The following is a 20522-nucleotide window of genomic DNA, read 5'->3' on the forward strand; positions in this document are numbered from 1 at the left end:
AGACACCTGCAGAATAACTCAGTCTATGCACTGGGGTTTCATTGGCTTTAAAACTATCTCACATCATAATTCTGAATAACTACCATTTCTATGAATGGTAATTCCAAAAACTCAAATGTACTTGATTAATCACGTCACAATAATACACAATTTTTTAAAGTCAACTTTTTGAGTAAAATGGGATTTTTATTGAAAACAACCAGGAGGAATTAGAATGCTAAACCCTAATACACATTTAATTAAAATAAAGCTTTGAATTTTTATAAAAGTGCTTTATATTCACAAAAATGAAGAAATGACTAGAATAAATACCAATCAATAACAGTTTTCTTCACTAGTTTCTTTATGTCAAGGTATATGTATAAATGGGTTTTCATTTTCTTTTCACAAAACTGAGCAAGTGAAACAGCGAAGGATTGCATATGAATTTTCATTGAGCATTACATCCATATAAATGTCACCATGTTGTCAATTATTCCTTTAAAGATTTAATAAACCCACAGCACTCATACAGTTAAACCATAAGTTACAAACATATTCCTGTATTATTTCTTATTTTTTTCTAGCAAATAAACAGCACAAGAAGAATACACATTTGTATGTGGCTCCTAAATGAACATTCCTAGAATCCCTAAGTCAGGAAATACAAACTATGAAAAGTCCTAAAAAACATTTCCAAACTAACTATCTGGGAAACTAAATCAATTTCTGTATTTACCCTGTACCTCTCATCTCCAAATATAATTCGTTTTTAAGAGCCATCACACTAATGGGCAATAAATGATATTAATATATCATTTTAATAAATAGCATTTTCATCCATAATTGATTAATCCACATTTTTGATTTTTAAAATAAAAGATCATTAATTTTCCCAGTGACATTAAAGAATACTTCATATAGCAGATATGTTACTGCTTTGTCATGTGTTCTAACTTGTTCCCAACTGTCATTATCTTAACTGTTAATGTTTTTGTCATACAAAATTTTTCATTTTGTATAAACATATTAATCTGTGATGATAGGATCGAACCTGTTGCTTTTTTCACTTTTTCCTTAAAAATTTCTTATCCAATCTAATAACTGTTCTTTTATACATTTTTTCTTCTAGGTTTTGTGCTTAACTTCTCTTTTTAAAGTTCACTTAAGAGTTTGGGGAATGGAAGGAAGAGGGCAGATTTGAGAAACACTGAAAGTCTGACAAGATGTGCTGGAGGGGAAGAGGAAGAGGTAGAAAGGTCAGGAAGTTAAAGAGGCTGCTACAGTGTGTTTCAAATTGAGAAAATGGCATTTCTTTTTTTAAAATAACTTTATTATCAAACACACATACATACAAAAAATTAAAACCACACAAAGAAGAACAATGCAAGGGGAAAAAAACTACAATAATATTCAAATACAGTAGAACTCAACCAAAACAAAACTGAAAAGCACTTAAACATTTTTCCATATAACTTAAAAAAGCATCTCAAGCATCAACAAAACATCAGAGGATATGATTTGTTTCAGAAAGGTCCCCAAAACCAACACTGAACAAATAATGATCTGGAAAAAAAAACTACAGTTAGTTAGCAGACTCCACGTAAGCCAAACTTCTTCAGAAAATGGCATTCTTTGATAAGCAAATACCATTAAGAGATTGAGGCTATTTCTAATGACAGTAGCCCTGCCTTAGCTGCACAAGACATGTTCTAAGTCCGTACCAAACCATAATATACTGTTTTTATCCAACACATACATATCTACAATAAAGCTTCATTTATAAATTATGCACAGTAAGAGGCTGGCACCAACTGATAATAAAATAATTATAACAATATCCTGTAATAAAATCGCCACCATCACTAATCTTGACCTTTGGCTTTACTGTTATGTAAATGAGGGTTTCTTAGAACACAAGCACTGGGAGAACTGGATAACTGACTAAACGGGGAGTAGTGTACATAGCACAGATACGCTGACTAAAGAATGATTCCCATCCTGGGAGAGATTTCATCATACTACTCAGACTGGACTGAAATTCAAAATTATAAACTGTTTATTTCTGGAATTTTCTATTGAATACTTAGAACCACAGTTAATTCTGAGTAACTTGAAACTGTAGAAAGTATAAGTAAGTGGGAGCTACTGCCCTTTATTCCTCTCCACTTCTTAAGAGTTAAGTTTCTTGAAGTAGCATCTATATTTATTACTTAAAATCTTTACTCATCACCTTAAATATAATCTGGCTCTCACGTTAGCCACTTCTCTGCTTCCATTAAAGTCTCAAAGTTTTTGAGTTGCTACATCCAAGGTATAGTCTGTAGGTGCAAACTCTGGAAGCATTTAATACTTCTGACCATATACCCCATTTTTTTCACATATATCTAACTCTTTCCCTTCTCCTTAGCCACTCTAACTAACCTTTTATCATAGCTCTTCTTCCTCTTTTTCTTTGAAATGTTGGTATACCAGGTGCCATCTTTAGAAACTTTCTCTTCTTAAGACCATCCCTCTTATGAGATCATATCTGTACTCCTGACCTCAGTTATCATCACCAGAAAATATTCAATCCTTAATCTTCTCCTACACCTTAGTCACTCCTGAGTACCCAAAACACATTTCCATCCCTATCTCACATTCTAAAAATCTATAGGACTCATCATCCACAAAACGATGGGCTTAAATCTCTTTTCCAATGATATTGCCTAGCTCAGTGAAACCACATGTCTTGTTAATGAAATTGTCCAAAAAACCATCACCCCTTATCCTCCTATCTGTCCCTCTGTCATCTGCTATGGTCAATGCCACATATCTATCTAATCAGTCAACAAGTCATGTTTTCAGATTCTGTCTTCTACTCTCTAAAATTCACCTTTCTCACCAGCTCTTCCCCTACATCCTTGGTTTAGAAGACCTACAAATCTCTTGTCTAGTTACTCAGTTTTGAAAAATTCATCTCCATTACTGCCTGTCTCACCACTTCCCAATGTATGCTCAATACAATAGCTAAAAGGTTTTTCTCACTTGTAAATCTATATTAATCTTCTGCTTAAAATCCTCTTTGCTTTAAGTAACAACATCTGTGACCAGTATTTTTTAAGTTCCCACTATTTGCTATTTGTCAGGAACTCTGTAAGGTGTATTTTAAATATATGGAAAATTGGCATTTATATCTATGTGAGCTGGCTTTACTCTGACATATCTATGTCATTCACATAAACAAATTCCTTAATATTACATCTGAGATTCTTTAATCTCTAATTCCCATTTGTCAATCCTTATTCATGGTACAGCTTTGCAAGTTATTCTGCACTGGTATCAAAACCACTTTAATCCTGTAACAGTAAATACTTTACAGGTCCTCTTACTCATATTATTTATTCTACCTAGAATGCTTGCCTACTTTCACTTTCAGGATCATATTAATCCAAGAGTTAAGCTTAGCTGCCACATGTGGGTTAAGTGATCAAATACTTTGTAATCCTATAGTCCACTGAGTACTGTATTACAGCATGTTCCATACTATGATTATCTGTTTATCTATTGTTTCTACTAAATTGTAACTATCTAAATAAGAACTTCATTTTTTAGATCAAATGTTCATATTAAGGCTGTCCTCAAACTACTCAATAAAGAGAAATTATAAGAATGAATTATATTCAGGAAATGGCCAGGTAGCCAATGTGACTAGCATTTTAGAGCCAACAAAGAATGTGAGAAATAATATTGGAAACACTGGGGTGGGTAGATCAGGATCTTAAATGCTGAAACAAAGATCTTATTGCTGAGCCAAAGATCTACTGGTTTTCAAACAGAGGATGAACAAAATTAGTTTTCTGTTTGTTTATTTTAAGAAAATAATGAATAATGTGATGAGAAGCAAGAGATTGGAAAAAAATACATAAAGACACATTTATAAAGGGCTAGAAAAAGCTGCACAGTAATAAATTTATTTTAAGATATATGATTTCCATAAACAACTATTCACATGCTCATTTCTATCTATTCTTACTGTTTGTTTCAACCCTTCCATATAAATGATTTTAAAATATAAGTTTTTATCATCCCCAAAATAAGAAATCAAAATTTTGAGTGAAAAGCTGTACAGCAGGTCATATTTGAAGGTCTCAAATCTGAAGTTTTTCATAGAAGTCATGTAAATGTTTGAGACAGTCCAGGAAAGAAAGGAAAATAGGAGGAGTGGGCTGATAGTGCAAACTTGGTCACGCACTAACACAAAAAGAAAATGACCTGCAAGGAGACTAGGGCAGAGTAGAACCAAGAGAGTAAGTACACCACAGGTTTCCCCACAAATAGTCTTGAAGCAGCCTCACCCACAATTAATCCCTGAAGAGACTTAGATTTTGGTACCTCTCTGTGGCCACATAAGTTGTTTACAGAATACTGAACAAGCTTCAGGGCAAAACTGGATTTTAAAGAGGCCATTCTGTATTTGAACACTCTAAATTAAGCTGCTTTTTTGATGCTCTGGCTCCATCTTCTAGCACAGAAGTATACTTCTCGCGAATATTTTACTGTAGTTGTTGGAAAATGTTTTCCATCATGGGTGAATTTTTTTTTAATTGAGATTATAAAATTGCCATGAAGCATTCATAAAATTACTACTCTTGACAGTTTTCTGATTTCTCTTAATAGATCAACTTGGCAATCTTAGTTAAATGTTTTACAGAGTGGTAAAAATCAAGGCCATTTAAGATGTTCTCTTCTTCAGATTGATGTATGTTCATATATTTGGTAGTAATAAAGTTTGTAACAAAAAAATCCTTCTGAATAAACCTTTCAAACATGAAATAATGAGAAAAGCAAAATTCTTTCGTTGAAAGTTATGGAACTTTCCTTGTACACGATGATTCGTGTGGGCCCTATAAAAATCCTTTTAAACTATCAGAACCTGATTATCTTGAAAATATATGTAGGAACACATACTTCTCTGAATTCTTATTCTCAGAAAAGAGACCGCACAGAAAGGATAAAACAATGGTATGGAAACTTACCATTCTCTCTAATTGGACCCTTTATTGCAGACTTATTGCTTCCATGTGTTTCAGGAAAAAAACACAAAACTCAAACCTTTAAGCCAACCACAATCCCTAAAATCTTTGGCACTCTTATTAAGCATTAAATCCAGAAAAAAAAGCCTTTTTTTATTATCACACAATTATATCAGAAACCAGCTTATCATATATCAGAAATTAACAATAAAGGTTGAGCTCTAAAACGATTTTAAAAATTAGGTTAAAGTTGCTAAAACACCATAAATTATTTGGTCGTAACATTTAAATAGATAATACTTGTATTGAACACTGCATGCTAAAATATACAAATTAATATTAAAATTGATGTTTACTTTGTAAAAAAAGCTTTTAAAAATCTATGGTTAAAAAAATAAATAAATAAATAAATAAAAAAAATCTATGGTTATAAAAAGGTGAAGAATACACGCATACTATAAATTAATTTATTTCATTTTCTGAACCAATGAAATTCATATACAATAGAAAGGTCAATGAACTAAACTCTGTTGTCGCTGCATGTTTCTACAAACCAGCATGCACACTTATGGCTTCAAGCAGCATTTGAAGTTTCAGTATGTGTCAAATGAAAGAAAAAAAGGAAAAAGTTTCCTTACCCCAAACTGAGAACAGATGGGAATGTAAAATTAGATGGGAAGAGACAGTAAAGCTTTGGATGACCAACCAAGAAATCTTGCCCAGAGCAGGGCAAATACTCCAGACCTCAGCTTGTTCTGCTTCCCAGTTAACTTCCAAATTAAATCCAATAGAAATGCAAAGTGGTCTTTAAATGTACTGGTTTTTAAAAAAATTTTGTTAGCTTTTATATATAATATATATATAATATATATGTATACATGTGGAGAGAGAGAAATTTTATATCTAATCAATATAAGGTAGTCAAATCACTTGTGTTCTGTATTACCTGAGACTGAGACTGTCAGCAATATATTTTTTAAATAGTGGGTGTATGAAGAAGAAGCAACAGGTATGACGAAACTTAAGATATGGATACTGAACTCTTTGATAGAAGAGCCATCTGGTATAAATTAAAGTTATATTATGACTATATTTTATTTCTTTTCCTATTTTATTTCTATGACTAAAAGGAATCTTTTGATATTAATGCCAATAGTACTATAACAAAGTAATAATGTTTATTAATTTTATATTTAATTTTAGGTAACACGTTACATTTTTTCTCTCTAAAAATAGAAAATATAAAGTCAAAAAGATGCACTCTGTAGTGCTCAACATTTTATTTTTAATATAGGCAATAATTTTAAATGTGAAAAACAATATTTCAGGTTTTTAGTGTACTTAGGTTTGAAGTTCATAAAAAATTACTAACCATTTCTTACAATATTGTTTCAAGAACAATTTCATAGAATTTAAATATGAGCTTTTTAAAAAACTACCAGATATCTTTGACAAAATAATGCCTGTGAAGCAAAGTATTTTATTTACGTTTATGTGAAATGTAGAGGAGTTGATACGAGAATAACTCAATATTTTAATCAACAGTACCTAAATTTACAGATCACGAGAGTGATCCATAATTTCAAGCGTCTTTTCCAACATGAAAATAAAATCTCTTTGCGTGCATTTTCCCTGTTCTCCCAGAAAGTCGGTTTTCAATATGTTAACTCTATTTTATCTTTTTTAACCTTACAAGGTATATACAAGCAAAAAAATGTGGAAATATGAATCATTCCAAGTGGTAAAAGCAACTGCACCTCACACTTAAAAAGACTTCAGTTTATACAACCTAAGGCACTGGTGTTTGAAAGAGGTTTTATTCATAATACAGGATGAGGTCATAGAGACGATACAGTACACTGACTTAGTGAATAAAACAGTTTCTGAAAAGCAGATCTTATTCAGATCACTCACAGTTATATATAAACATTACTATGAAAGACTTTTAAAATATCCCTTATCAGTACATAAAAGGAACAAAAGGCAAGTATTTGGGAATATCAAGTTCATTCAAGCTCATTTTCTGCACCTGGTATTTGTGCAAATAAAATCTGAATTAAGCAAAAACAATTGTGTACATTTTCAAGTTCACTTTCATATTAATAAATCAAAATTCGAGTTACTCAAAATGTTAAAAGCAAGACTCCCTAAAATTTTTGCGGTATTGCCTAAATAATTTTATGGTTTTCTGGTTCAATGATTTCATCATGAAAAACAGAACTTTATAAAGAATCCAAAATTTCTATCTTCCTCTTGGGGGACAGTGGACTTTGAATAAGGAATACAGGTGTACACACTTAACATTTACTCAAAACACCTGTACAAGTTCCAGATCAGCCCTGTCATTATAAAGTGGGTAAGTAACAGGTATTTTGGTTGACAAACACACATAGTAAGTGGAAAACCATTTGTAAAAATCAATATTTCTCAAACTACAGACTGTGGACATTTGAGGGTCTATGAACATATTCTTGGGAGTCTGAGAGTGTTACAAAATGCCTTGTTTTAGTGTCTTCATATTATGATTTAAATATGATTATATTCTGGATAATCCCACTGACTACTTTTACCACCAGTTATCATCACATATATTTAGAATCTGATTTTGATATTATATTTATGATTTTTTCGTGTCTGCTATTTTTAGTGTCTGTGTTTAACTCTTAATAAAGTATTTCTTAAACAAGGATTCACTATATATTCATGGGGCCTCAGACATTTTTCTATAAATCCAAGTCCATGATTCAAAACCAAGAGACACTACCATACATTAGATCATCTTTCTATATTGTTTTCAGTTGAAAAACCATGTTATATTCAATTGCAGTCTACCAATAGTTTATGGAGATCACACTGTAAAAGCGTACTTAGAGAAAGCAAACTTCACAAAAGGAGTTATAACTACATTCTATTGTTTTTCCTCTTATAATTACATGCAAATGAACTTTTGATATGACAATAAGCAGTTGGTGGCTAAAATGAAGCAAGGTTGTCAAAGTTTCTATTAGCAACAGTCATTATAATTTTAAATGGTTCAGTACACCACATTAACTAGGCATCAGAAAATCTAGTTGTTTTTTCCAGTTTTGCCTCTGGCTTGAAATTAACATTTTGGTTTTATAATGATTCATTCTTATAATTCTCATTTTAATAAGAATTTAGTACATTATGCTACTCAATAAAGTATACAATAAATACCTGGTACTCATGGTATTTAAATGATCTTAATTGAATAGGAACATGGCATATTACAAAACATGTTTACTTTTCTTAATTTTGTCAGTGACTACTATATACAACATAAAAGTACCATTACTTTGATCTAGTTTTTAAAATATTTATGTTTAAATTTACTTCATCTAATTTAAGATATATTTTACTTTCTTAATTAGCAATTAAAATATTTTATTAGTAAAAGTCATTTTTTACTGGTTAAATGTTTAAAAATAATTTATCACTACTCATCAATTAGAATTTTATGTCAGATTAACAACCCACTGATTCTTAAAGGAATTCTCATTTCCTAATAATTAAAGCATATTAACAACAGTGAAGAAAGGTAAAATGCAAGCTGCAAATATATTCTGGATGTAAAATGCAGGTACTTCATATGTAAAATATTTCATGTTTAATTTTAAAAATTAGGAAAAATAGAACTCCTTGAAATTATCCATACCCATGATACAAATGTGAAAAAAGTTTTAAGTAACAATCCTCCCAAAAGAAGTGTATAGGGTTTCTCCTGGTGTGCAGCATCTGAGGGAAACAGTTTTAAAAAGAAGCAAATTTTTAAACCATTTCTAAACCATTGTCAATAACTTGATTTGATTATTGATTAAACTTATAAGCTACTTTTTAAAATAATTATTGAATTTACTGACTTTGCAAGATTCAGATATGGGAGGTAAAAGCTATGAAAATCTAAGATCAATTTCATAAACAATTCATTTCATATTAATTTTAAATTTTGTTAAGAAAACTATTAGATTGAAATTTAAAAGAGTGTTCCTGTTCACTTAACAAATACAAGCAAAGTAAGTTTATTACTCATCTCTGACTTCTCACAAAGGGTTTTATTCACTTTTATTAATTTAAATTTTATTTTCTAAATTTAATCACACTATTAACTCAAAGACAACATAGAATAAAAAATGTATGTTTCTGAGACGCTGTGATCACTAATTGTTTTCTTCCCGGAATACACATGTACAACTGCACAAATGTTAAGTTCATGCCGAAAACTCATTTTACCTGAACAGTGGAGCTGATCTCTGACGCAAAGCCACCTGTTAAGGGAGCTTCGTGACTGATTAAGAGTCGTCCCGTTTTGATCACAGACTGAAAGAGAAAAAGAAAGCCTGATGTTGAAAAGAACACAGATTTCAAGTATATGTTAATTCAGTAACAAAAATGCTTCAATTTAACCAATAAAATCAGCAAGTTAGTTTTACACCCCTGAAGTTACAATTCCCTCTCAGCTGTGCAATCTTCTGATTTGTGTCATAAAATTATTTCATGTTAATATTTCAGTATCAATTTTTTCTTCATGTTTAAGAGTGAAAGTGCTTTTGCATTTTGGGTTGTATTTACATATAAACAACAGTAGTCTTAGGCAATGCAAGTTTTGTGGAAAAGGAAAACAAAAATACCATTAAAAACTTGTAGCAAAGGAAAAAGTCAAACCATTAGATATTTGAGGAAACCTTGTAATAAACTATTACAGAAGTAAAAGGTTTATGACTATCTTCGTAAATGTGCACTAAAATCTGTAGAATGAGCACAGGTCCATTTTAACATGGAAAGTGTCACAAAAACAAAGTCTATTCCCTGTCATTTAACATGGTTATGCACACAGTACATTACACACTCGATACAATAATAAATCAGAAAGTATAGCTATGATATCATAGCAGGATACCAGCTGTGTTGAGAGGAAAACTATTAAAATCAATAGCAAGTTACTGCTTAAAATGCATTGAAAAATTATCATATTACCACAGAGAGGTGGTAATTTCTTCTCCAGTTTTCTAACAACTTGTTATCACCTTTCTTAAAATGTTACTATTTTATGAAAATAAGATGAAATCTTCCAAGTAAAAATATGTACCTAAAACAAAATATTTTATTCATTATACACAATTATGGTAATTAAAGAGCATTCCATAGTTTCAGCCAGCAGAGGTTAAACTCCAAGATATGGCCAGTAGCCATGGCACAAATAAATTACTGCATCTACTACAGAAATAGTACCGAAGAATGTAAAATTTTTACGAACACCTTAATGAATAGCACCCACCTCCAATGAAATATTAACTTTGGAGTACTGGTATTTAGTTTTTTTGTGATTATGATGAATTAAGGCATTTGTAAAAGTCACAAATTAAATTTCAAAGTACCTAGATAAAAATGTAAAAAGACAATAATACCCCAAAATAAAGATAAAATGTTTTCAAAATAGTCTGTAAAAGATGTTTTTTTTTTTAAAGTTAATCTATTAAAGAACAAATTTGACAATGAGGACTTTTGTAAAGCTCTGAAACTTAGAACACTGCCAATATTAAAAGATGAAATAGCCAATACTCATCCAAGCTATATGGTACATCTTAAATTTCTAGCAGGCAGAAAGAAGAAACTTCTATAAAAATGCTGCTCTTACCCTAAAACCCCACACAAGGAATTGGTCCTTTATAATCTGAGCTCAGGCCTACCCAAGAACAAATGATAACTTTTTAGAATGATCCCTGAAAGCTAACAAGTAATCAGGAAGATAGGCTGATGCTTACTGCAGTCTGTAGAGAGAAGTAGGGAAACTTAAAAGAGAACCAGAAAAAAAAGCTTCTAGTTTTGGGGTTTTGTGCAACATGATACATAAATGGATGAAATGTGGAGACTTTCTAAGTGTCCTTCAGTGGGGAAATGGCTAAATAGACCAAAGTACATTTATCCAGTAGAGTATTATGCAGCCATGAAAAAGAGTGGACATGGAAAGATCTCTTTGATAAGTCAATTGGTAAAATAAGCAAGTTGCCAGACAATATAATCTCATTTTTTTATGAAAAATAACCATCACAAAAGTGGGAACACTAAGAAACATATCTTTTCAACATGTGCATATGTAAAAACATACAAAGCCTGTGTAAAAACGTACAAAGATTCATTCTAATACCAAAAATCTTTTCTTATGTGGAATGATACTGAAGGTAGTATACAGAAGCAACTTTTACTTTATGTACTTTTACATTATTGAAAGTATTCTCATTAAGTCTAAAATAAATAAAAAGAAAAAGAAAGCCCTTGGAGGGCTGGGGATTTAGCTCAGTGACACTGTGCCTGCCTTGAAAGCACAAGGTTCTGAGTTCAATTACCAGTACCACACACACACACACACACACACACACACACACACACACACACAAGAAAGCTCTTGAATTAATACTGAAAATTATGTTATAATCTCCTCAAGAATCAAAATGACTTTTTAAAAATGATACCATAGAACTAGCTTTAGAAACAACAGGACGGAAAAATCCCAGACTTCAGTAACAAAATAGGTACATTTAAAGCGCAGAGAGTCAGTCTTCCCCTTCCACTCCTTGTGTGACCTCCAGCAGGTTAGTAGGGGTCACATACAGCTCCTCATTTAAACCACAACCAAATGGATACTAAATAAAATTAAAAAATGAAATTTTGGAATCAAAGATAGTGAAGTTTTTCAACATCTTTATAGGTATATTAGCTTTTTTTAAAAGTATGGGCAACTTGGCAAGACTCTGTCTCAAAATATGAAATACAAAATACAAAAGTCTGGGGATGTAGATCAGAAGTCCTGGGTTGAGTTCCTAGTACTGCAAACAAACAGTTTGTTCTTTCTGTTGAACAGAGTAATTCCAAAAATTTCTATAACAACAAAAACTAGACTGTAGACAAAACAGAAAGTGATCACAGTTTGAGCTTATGGAAATTGCCACTGTGCACAAATAAGTAAATGAGAGGCTGTTGTGCGGAAAGTTAGAAGTAACAATCCCAATTACAAATGATTACCACAGAAGAGTGCTATGCAGCTTGACCTGCGGTGCGTATTTTATGTTAAAGCCTTCATTTAATTTGGAAGGAATTTAAATTTCATTTTTCTTCTTAAAGATAATCTCTGTTATCTGAAAAGTTTTTAAATGTATAAAATAAAGTTAGGTCAAATTTCTGAAAAGCCAAAATACAGATATAGCACTGATATAATCCAGTCACAGTCTCAAAGAAGTAGCATATACTGTAGTGTCAGTACAGCGTAATCATTTTTTGGGGGATAGTAGAAATTCTATTTGATAATATGGTTTTATTATGCATAATTTTAACTCACTTAAATTCCTAAGGACTTCTATAAAATCTGGAAATACTTTATTAATATTGTCATAATGAGATCATTATAAATTTACAATACTCAAGGGAATGTTACTCTTTCAATTCAGTGTAATTGAATTAGGTATTCCGATATTCTGATCAAATGAGATATTTTTGTGAACTATCACAGGCTTCTAATATTTGCATATCTAGGCAAAATAATATACAACTGGCATGAAATTTGTCTAACCAAATTTAGCATTTTGATATATTCAGATAGTAAAAATATGGTATTTTTCAATGAATTGCCATTAATCTTTTTTAAAATAAATAACAATGGATATAAAAACTAATAATGTTTAAAGTTCCTTTTCTTTGGAAGAAAATAATTTTCTAAATTTTCAAGTTTTCTTCTGAAATAAATTTATTTCTCCACTTGAAAAGAAAATTTTAAGTGTTTAAACAATTTTTCAATATGAAAGCTGAACCACTCAAAGCCAGGAAAGATCACATAAGACTGGATTTTCCTTCCATATCTGCCTCTCCTACTTTTTACCAGTGAGAACTGGTCCTGGACCCTAGCCTATGGTACACGGAGAACCAATGAGTTGGAGGAGACAAATGGCAGCAGGAAAGCTAAGCCAATTAAAGATTTGGACTGTGAATAACTTCTCTGTCTTGCACTTGAAAATAATCACTTTATTCTTTCAAGGACTTCTGAAGATCTTTGAAGAAAACTATCCTAAAATTCTAGGAGTTTTCCCACCATTTCAAATAGTCACTTTTTCAACCCAAGCAGCAGCAGTATCCCATAGTAAGAGATACTTTTTTTTTGGTACCAGGGATCAAACTTGGGAACTTGTGCTTGTAAGGCTGGTGGCAGAACCACTGAGCTAAATCCCCAGCCCTCCCATAGTAAGAGAAGCAAACAAAATCCCAACCCTGAACACAGGACATTGCCAAGACATATCACAATACCCCTTCTGGGTGGAACCTAGAAGATCATTTATTTCTGGTTTGTCCACTTGGTAATGTTTCCCCATTGTCCACTCTCTATATACGTCTTAATTAATGGTGACAAATTAAAGCTGTCTATGCAGGACATCTAGCACAATGCTCTGAACATGGTAAATACTCCAAAACAGTAAATTGGACAAAAAAAATTACAACAAATTGTTTAAATATATTACAAGTGCCATGTTTCAAAATTTATGCTATTGCTTTCTTAGCAATATCCATTTTCAAGATAGTGTACTACTGTTCTTCCACATATCCAAAAACATTTTTAACTATGAAATAAGATTCTAAATTAATGATACTTTACTGCAGCTTTTAAAAATTTACATCAATTTTAACTGAAGCATAAAAGTTATATACATCTATAAGTATCATGTGACATGTTTCAAAATAGTTCAAAATACATATACTAATGTAGCTTTAACAATACAATATCTGTGGTAATACATAGGGGCTAAGTTATACTCCATTAAAATGATTACACAGACACTGGCTGCCCAAACGTTGGACATATGTTTTAGTGAATATAGCCTTTAAAGATTTTAACATAGTCCAACCAGGAAAACTATTAAACTGTCATTCCAGGAGAAAATGATACAGACAGGCAGACCATTAAGCTTGCATATGCCTAAAAGTGCAACACTGACATTTAAAAAGCAATATACATATTATTTCTTACTCTTATTCACTAGACAAGTTTTTATGTCTTATTAACACCAAGTTCAGCAGCCTTGACAACTGATAAAATAAAGTAAGAAAGTAGCACTTTTGGTAGGCAATCCATAGCCCATTTAACATTTTCTATCTGAATATGAAGCTAATGAAAACAAAAGATCAAAGCTGGCCCTTTAACAGTTTCTCATATATATAAAATTAAGCCAAACTATAATAACATATATTTAAGCACACAGATTTCACTAATCAAGAACATATTAATAACTCTACAAACTAGAATCAATAAGGACATGGTAATAATGAGCTTAAACTATCAATGTAAATGAATTAGATGAATCTTTAAAATGTTTTAATGTTTAGTAGCCAAATTCATCTGATAAAATAGCTAGAAAACTCTCACAACTAATCATAGGCTACAGATGTATTAATACATGGCAAGTAACCACTGCTAATCAACAGCGCTCCACCCACAACTGGACCACAGGCTGATCTTCCACTGGAGAAATACCAATGCTAGAAAAGAAAGAACAATCATGAGCTCCAGAGAAAGCTCCCTTCCGGCAAGGGTGTTAGTGATGGAGTTACAAATATTTTAGTATTGTAAGAAAGTGGTATAAACTGAGAAAAACTAAATCCTCAAGGCTTTATCACCCATGCGGAAAAAGCAGGTAAAGGACCAGCAGAGAACAATGCAAACTGCATAAAGTCAACAGGAGAAGAATGAGAAAATAATATTGAGTCCCCCCCACCAAGAAATTTTGGGGGAAATTTTCCAATATTCTCACAGGTTTACTTGTTTCTTCATAAAATCATAGCTGAAATATTGAAGAATCTAAGAAATCCATTTTTACAGAATTAAAGGTGGACATTCCTTCTGAAAGCTACTTCTAAATATTTCATATAAGTATGCTACTGCCAATAAATTTTACCTTTACAGCTTGTTCCTAATTGTCCCTCTGCATTTCATACATGTTAGATCACTGCCTATTCTGTAAATAAAATCTGTATTTTCCCACCTCCAACTTTTTTCCCTAAGCTGGAAGATATTCTATGCCTTCGTCAAAATGCATCTCGTATAACCCTTTCCTGTCTGGTCCCCACAATAAGATAGACTTTCTCTTATTATTTTAAAATCCCAAGTATTCTTTCCTCTTTTTCTTATCAAATTCTCTACATTTTCTAATAGAATTTGAGATAGCTGAAAACACAAGGATATTCTATGATCCTAAAACCAAAGTAGAAGACTCAAAGAATAGGATCAAGGTAGCACACCTCTCCAAAGAACACCAGTGCCAGTATGGAGGTATACATCTGTAATCCCAGCACTCGAGAGGCTGAGGAAGGAGATCAAGGTTTGAGGCCAGTGTAGGCTACACAGTGAGCTGAAGAACAGCCTGAACTATACTCTATCTCAAAAAACAAACAAACAAACAAACAAACAAACAAACACAAACACACACACACCAGTGACTTAACCTCCTAGGATAGCCCCTCCAACCATAATCCAAATAAAAGTTTGGAGACTGTGTTATTTATATTTGTGTCTCCTGCAGAACACAGCATATATGTATATAAAATTGAGCTAACTGTGCTCATTTTATTGTTAATAAACATTATTTATTAATATTTATAACATTATTGTTAAAAATACATATTTATGGAACAAATACATGTATTTTTTTTAAATAAGCAGGTTGGGAAAGTGCCCAAGCTTGTTTCATTTCATTCTTTGGTTTGGAGGAATATTCATTTACATGTACTGGGGAGAGGATCTCTGTCTTATCTCCTCCAAAATATGCTAAAGCACTTAAGAGCATGAAATTGCATACTGAATATTCTTTCCCTAACCAAAATATCTAATACATAATTGTGCATGCAGATGCTCAATAAAACTTGCTTATAGTGATCCAAAAAAAAAAAAAAAAAAAGCATATGGACACAGAGACTGCCATGTTCTAGCCTTCAAATGTTTCATTCCTTTACTCTTTTAGGCAGGACCAATAATACTATGAAGGACACTAAAAGGGAAATCCTAGAAACTAAGCTTTAATAGTTCTGATAGTTTTAACTCTGATAAAGGACTATTCAGGTCAACTTTTTCCACCTATTTTTCCTACTGTAGATTGGTCTTAGAGTAAAGAGTTAGCAGTATAAGACATGCTTCTGTTTTAACATTTTTTTAAAGCTGCATAATTGTAATAAATGCACAGAGATAAGGTTGGTCCTGAGCATAAATTTTTCTTTCCTAATGACAAAAGATTATCATCATAATAAAAGTATTTATGGAACTAATGAACATTTAGTAGATTTGTCATTAAGAATGGCTAAGTAAATATTTTTAAAGTTTTTTGTCGCTACTGTTCATTTGCCCTGTTCACTTTAAGATCACTCAAAGGAAATCCACCTCCAGGTAAGAAACACACATATTTTTTTCTCTGCCAAAATGCTTTTTCAAAGATTGAAGTAGTAACTTCTTAAATTCTTGCGTATCTTCTTTCTTATTACTTTCCTGTCATTTTGGGGGCAGGTTTTAAAATATTTCCATGAACCTGTGCCCATCTATACCTTAACACTATCAATCTCTTTCAATTAAAATAATAAATTATAAGATATTATTTAGATAATTATGCTGTTGGGTTCCATGACAAAGAATTTTGAAAAATTGTTTTTAAAAAAGACAAGTTGTGCTTTTGATACACAGTCAGGGTGTCATGTCACAATATCTATTTTTAGAGCTAGTCTGGCTCTTCTAGGACCTTTCTTTGGAGTTTGCAATGGCAGGAAGCATTTGCAAGTACCAAATAAGTAAAGCCTCCTGTTAATAGTATTTTAATAAGTAAAAATGTGGGAGTAAATAGTCAATACCTAATATACAGTGTTTGGTAAATTTAGAAGCTGACTCAAAAGAGCATTGGTAGCATTTTCACACTAATATTTCTTACTCTGTAATTCAGTCGGTTTACCTTCATTTAAATGATAATGCCCGGTTACCATGGTTTGACATGTACTATCCCTAGTTTGGCATTCAGGTTATGGCTATAGGCTGACTGAAAAAACAAAAGATGCTTTGTATTTGTTTTATCATTTTAACCATTTTTAATTGTACAGTTCTATGGCATTAGGTACCTTTATATTGCTGTACAAATATTCATCTTCAATACTGTCTCATCTTCCCCAGCTAATACTCTAGCCACTAAATAATAAATCCTCATTCTTCCCTTCTTTACCTACCCTTACCTTGGCCAATGTTCACTTCCTATCTCTATCCATTTTACTACTTTGGGAAATTCATATAAGTGGAATCATACAATATTTATCCCTTTATAACTGGTTTATTTCATTTCATACAGTTTTCAAGGTTTGCCCATGTTGTGGAATGTGTCACAATTTCCCTTTTCTTTAAGATTAATTCATTTTATTATATATGTATATATGTCACATTTTGTTTCTCTATTTATCTGTTGATGAACACTTGGCTTCCTCTTACCTTTTGTTATTGTAAATAATTTTCTATGAACATGAGTATACAAATCTCAGCTTAAGGCTCTACTTTCACTGTTTTGGGGGATATACCCTGAAGTAGAATTGCTGGTTACATCATAATCCTGTGTCTAATTTTCTGAAAAATAACCATACTGACCTACACTATTTTATATATTCACCAAGAAGGAGTTCACAAAGTTCTACCTCACATCTTTTCTAACACTTGTGATTTTTCTGAGTTTTGGATAGCAGATGTCCTATGGATAAGGTAGCTTAATCCTATGGGAGCATTTCCTTATAGTTTGACTTTCATCTCCCTAATAAGTTGAGGTGTTGAACATTGCTTCATGTGCTTATTGATAACTTGTTTACCTTCTTTGGAAAAATATCTATTACAATCTGTGCCCATTTTTTAAAAATCAGCCCAGTTTATCTTTTGCAGTTGATATAAATGGTGTTTTCAAATAGCTTTGTACATTTAATTTTCTAACCTTGCCCCTTTGGGGGCAGAAATAAAATTCTTTCATAATATGATATTCCATATAGAAAAATAAGTCATCAACATATCAACCGTTGATCAAGTCTTCTTTCCTTAAAAAAAAAATAACACTCTGGTTTCTTCACTGTTCTCTGTTTTGAAATAAACATAAAGGAAATTTTTCTTATTTCTCCACTGTGAAAAGTGTTTCTCAATTGACTATCCAAGATAGGACTCTTCTGAAAAAAATCTTCTTCAGCAAATTAGCTAACCAGAATCTCAAAGATAACATACAAATAGTAAAGGTACCAGCAGTCCTGGGCTCATGGAAACCATGCCGTCTCTTTACACAGCTTCCAGCCTTCTGAGCCTCAGATCTTTGCTCCACACTGTGCCAGTAATTAGGAGATGAACAATGACAACCAAGAAAGTTTGAAATTTTTGTATAAAGCAGAAAATAACTTTCATCATCTTATTTAAATATATATATACATATACTTTTTCAATAAATTTTTAATGTGGTTATAAATTCCAAAGGTCATCAGTTCATATCAAAAACAATATTTTGAGCCAATACTGGTGAAAAAGAGATGAGTTGACTCAGGTCCCTAATGGGTTATAATTTTAGTTGCCACAATGCCCAGAGCATAACAGATCCAAGAAACAAAGAAATTAATTTAAAAGTGATTTATCTAATAATAAACAAGGGAAGGTAAATGCTGATGATAAAAAAGAAATTCTCTTTGTTAAAAACAATTGTTAAAATTTGGAATTTCAACTCATTTGTTCTTGTCTAAAATAACATTGAAAAAATTACTATTTCTCTTCTTAAGACAAACAATAGTTACTAATATCTTCTTTTCAATTTACAAGTCTCCATTTGGCAAATTTTTCTCAAGTGTTGACAACAAGGGGAAATACTATGTCTGGCTATCATAAGAGTGGTACAGAGCAGAGACTGACATCATCCCTTGAACTCCCAGTTTAACATGAACAAGAAAGTGACCCTGACCAAAACCAAGATTGTCAGCCAGTTACATTTTACACTGCTGTTTTAAGCACGTATCAAGGGTACAATTTTCCTTGAAGCCAGCTGGTTGTCTACCAAGGTAATACTTCTCTAAGGAATGATCAAAAGTATAAACACTGCTACACTTCTGTATCACCATGGATAAATGATTTTATTTCCTAAAACCAGTCCAATTCTATTAAAATAAATGGATTTTTACTCCATTATGAAACAAAAATCATGTGCAATTCATAATACAGGGGGAAGGTTAAAAATATTTTGGGTCTTCTTTGGATGTGACTCAAAAAGTGCTGCAGTAAAACTCAAAGAATGTTTCATCAAAAATTACACCTTGAAAAAAAATTTAAAAAAATTTACACCTTGAGTATATACAACTAAGATGGCACATAAAGAAAGTACATAAATTTCATACACTCATTAAAACCAAGATCATGGAGAGAAATTATTTATATTGCAGTTGAGTTCAGGAAGAATCTCTTTAGTGGAAAAAAATTGTCCATAAAACATTCACTGATTATTTGATAAGAAAAGTGAAGTTCACACAGACACAGAAATCTCAAGACTTATAGTATCAAAAATCACTACTGCTGGAATATCTGTGAGAAGATACCATAATAATAGTTGTCAGAAAAATGATCCAAAATTTAAAACTCAATCTGTACCTGGATTTTTAAGGAAAAAATTCTGAAGTTTAATTTCCTTACAAACCACAGAAATATCAACGATCCATTCCTATTTGATTTGCCAATTCCTATTCTGCAATACTTTTATGGACAAGAACTAAGAGAGTAAATGATTCTGAGCATTATGCCACAAAAAATAAGACATGTCTATAACCAATAATATGAATGATAAAGTCACTTATTTTGAGGAGTGGTCAAGAAGATTTTGTGCTTACTGATTTACTTTAAATTTGTCATTTTACTATATACCATCACTAATAAAAATGTTCTTACTCTAATAATTTTATTATAATATTTAATTATTTATAATTTATTATATAATTATTTACAATGACTTTTTACCCAAGAATAAAGTGGCACTTTACCCATTAATGTTCCAAAATAATTTGTATTTATTTTAGCAAGGATATGGTAAAATCTTAAATTGTTACTGGCAAAATAAGTTGGCAGAAGTCCTTTGAGAAACTTTATTAGGAACATATTTATAAAAAAGCTATGAAATGTTTAGATCCATGGAAAAAGTAATCCCAGTTATGACACAGAGTCCAAAAGATATAAAATACCAGATTCTTGACTTAAATAGTCATGTATTTGTGTTTGGATGTGTCATCTGGGTTAAAAAAAAGTTTAAAAAATTTTAAGAAACTGTTTTAAATTCAAGGTCACAAGATCCAAATTCAGACAGGTGTGGCAGTGCACATCTGTAATCCTAGCACTCTGGGAGGTTGAGGAGGAAGATAGCAACTTTGAGCCCAGCCTAGGCAACTTAGAGAATTCTTGTTTCAAAATAAAAAATGAAAAGGTCTGAGGATGTAGCTCAGTGTAAG

The 20522-nt window shown here is 31.7% G+C and overlaps 1 protein-coding gene across 9 annotated transcripts in view; it reads right to left on the reverse strand.

The window, feature by feature from the left end:
• Bckdhb (branched chain keto acid dehydrogenase E1 subunit beta) overlaps positions 1 to 20522 on the reverse strand; it is a 184869-nt gene that overhangs the window by 50579 nt on the left and 113768 nt on the right. For 8 of the 9 annotated variants that reach the window (XR_015441572.1, XR_015441570.1, XR_015441571.1 and 5 more), the window contains one exon: positions 9246 to 9332. Coding sequence is in view for 6 of the 9 variants with exons in the window: in XM_087188130.1 (XP_087044256.1) it covers positions 9246 to 9332 (87 nt within the window). In the remaining 3 variants the exon portion in view is untranslated. Of the gene's footprint in view, positions 1 to 6795; positions 8751 to 9245; positions 9333 to 20522 lie in introns of those variants that run through there. The other variant, XM_021240690.2, reaches the window with a different exon arrangement.

The sequence above is a fragment of the Heterocephalus glaber genome, unplaced genomic scaffold (genome assembly GCF_053883595.1).
Source record: "Heterocephalus glaber isolate CG9 unplaced genomic scaffold, H.glaber_assembly_v1.0 deba00001523, whole genome shotgun sequence".
NCBI lineage: Eukaryota > Metazoa > Chordata > Mammalia > Rodentia > Bathyergidae > Heterocephalus > Heterocephalus glaber.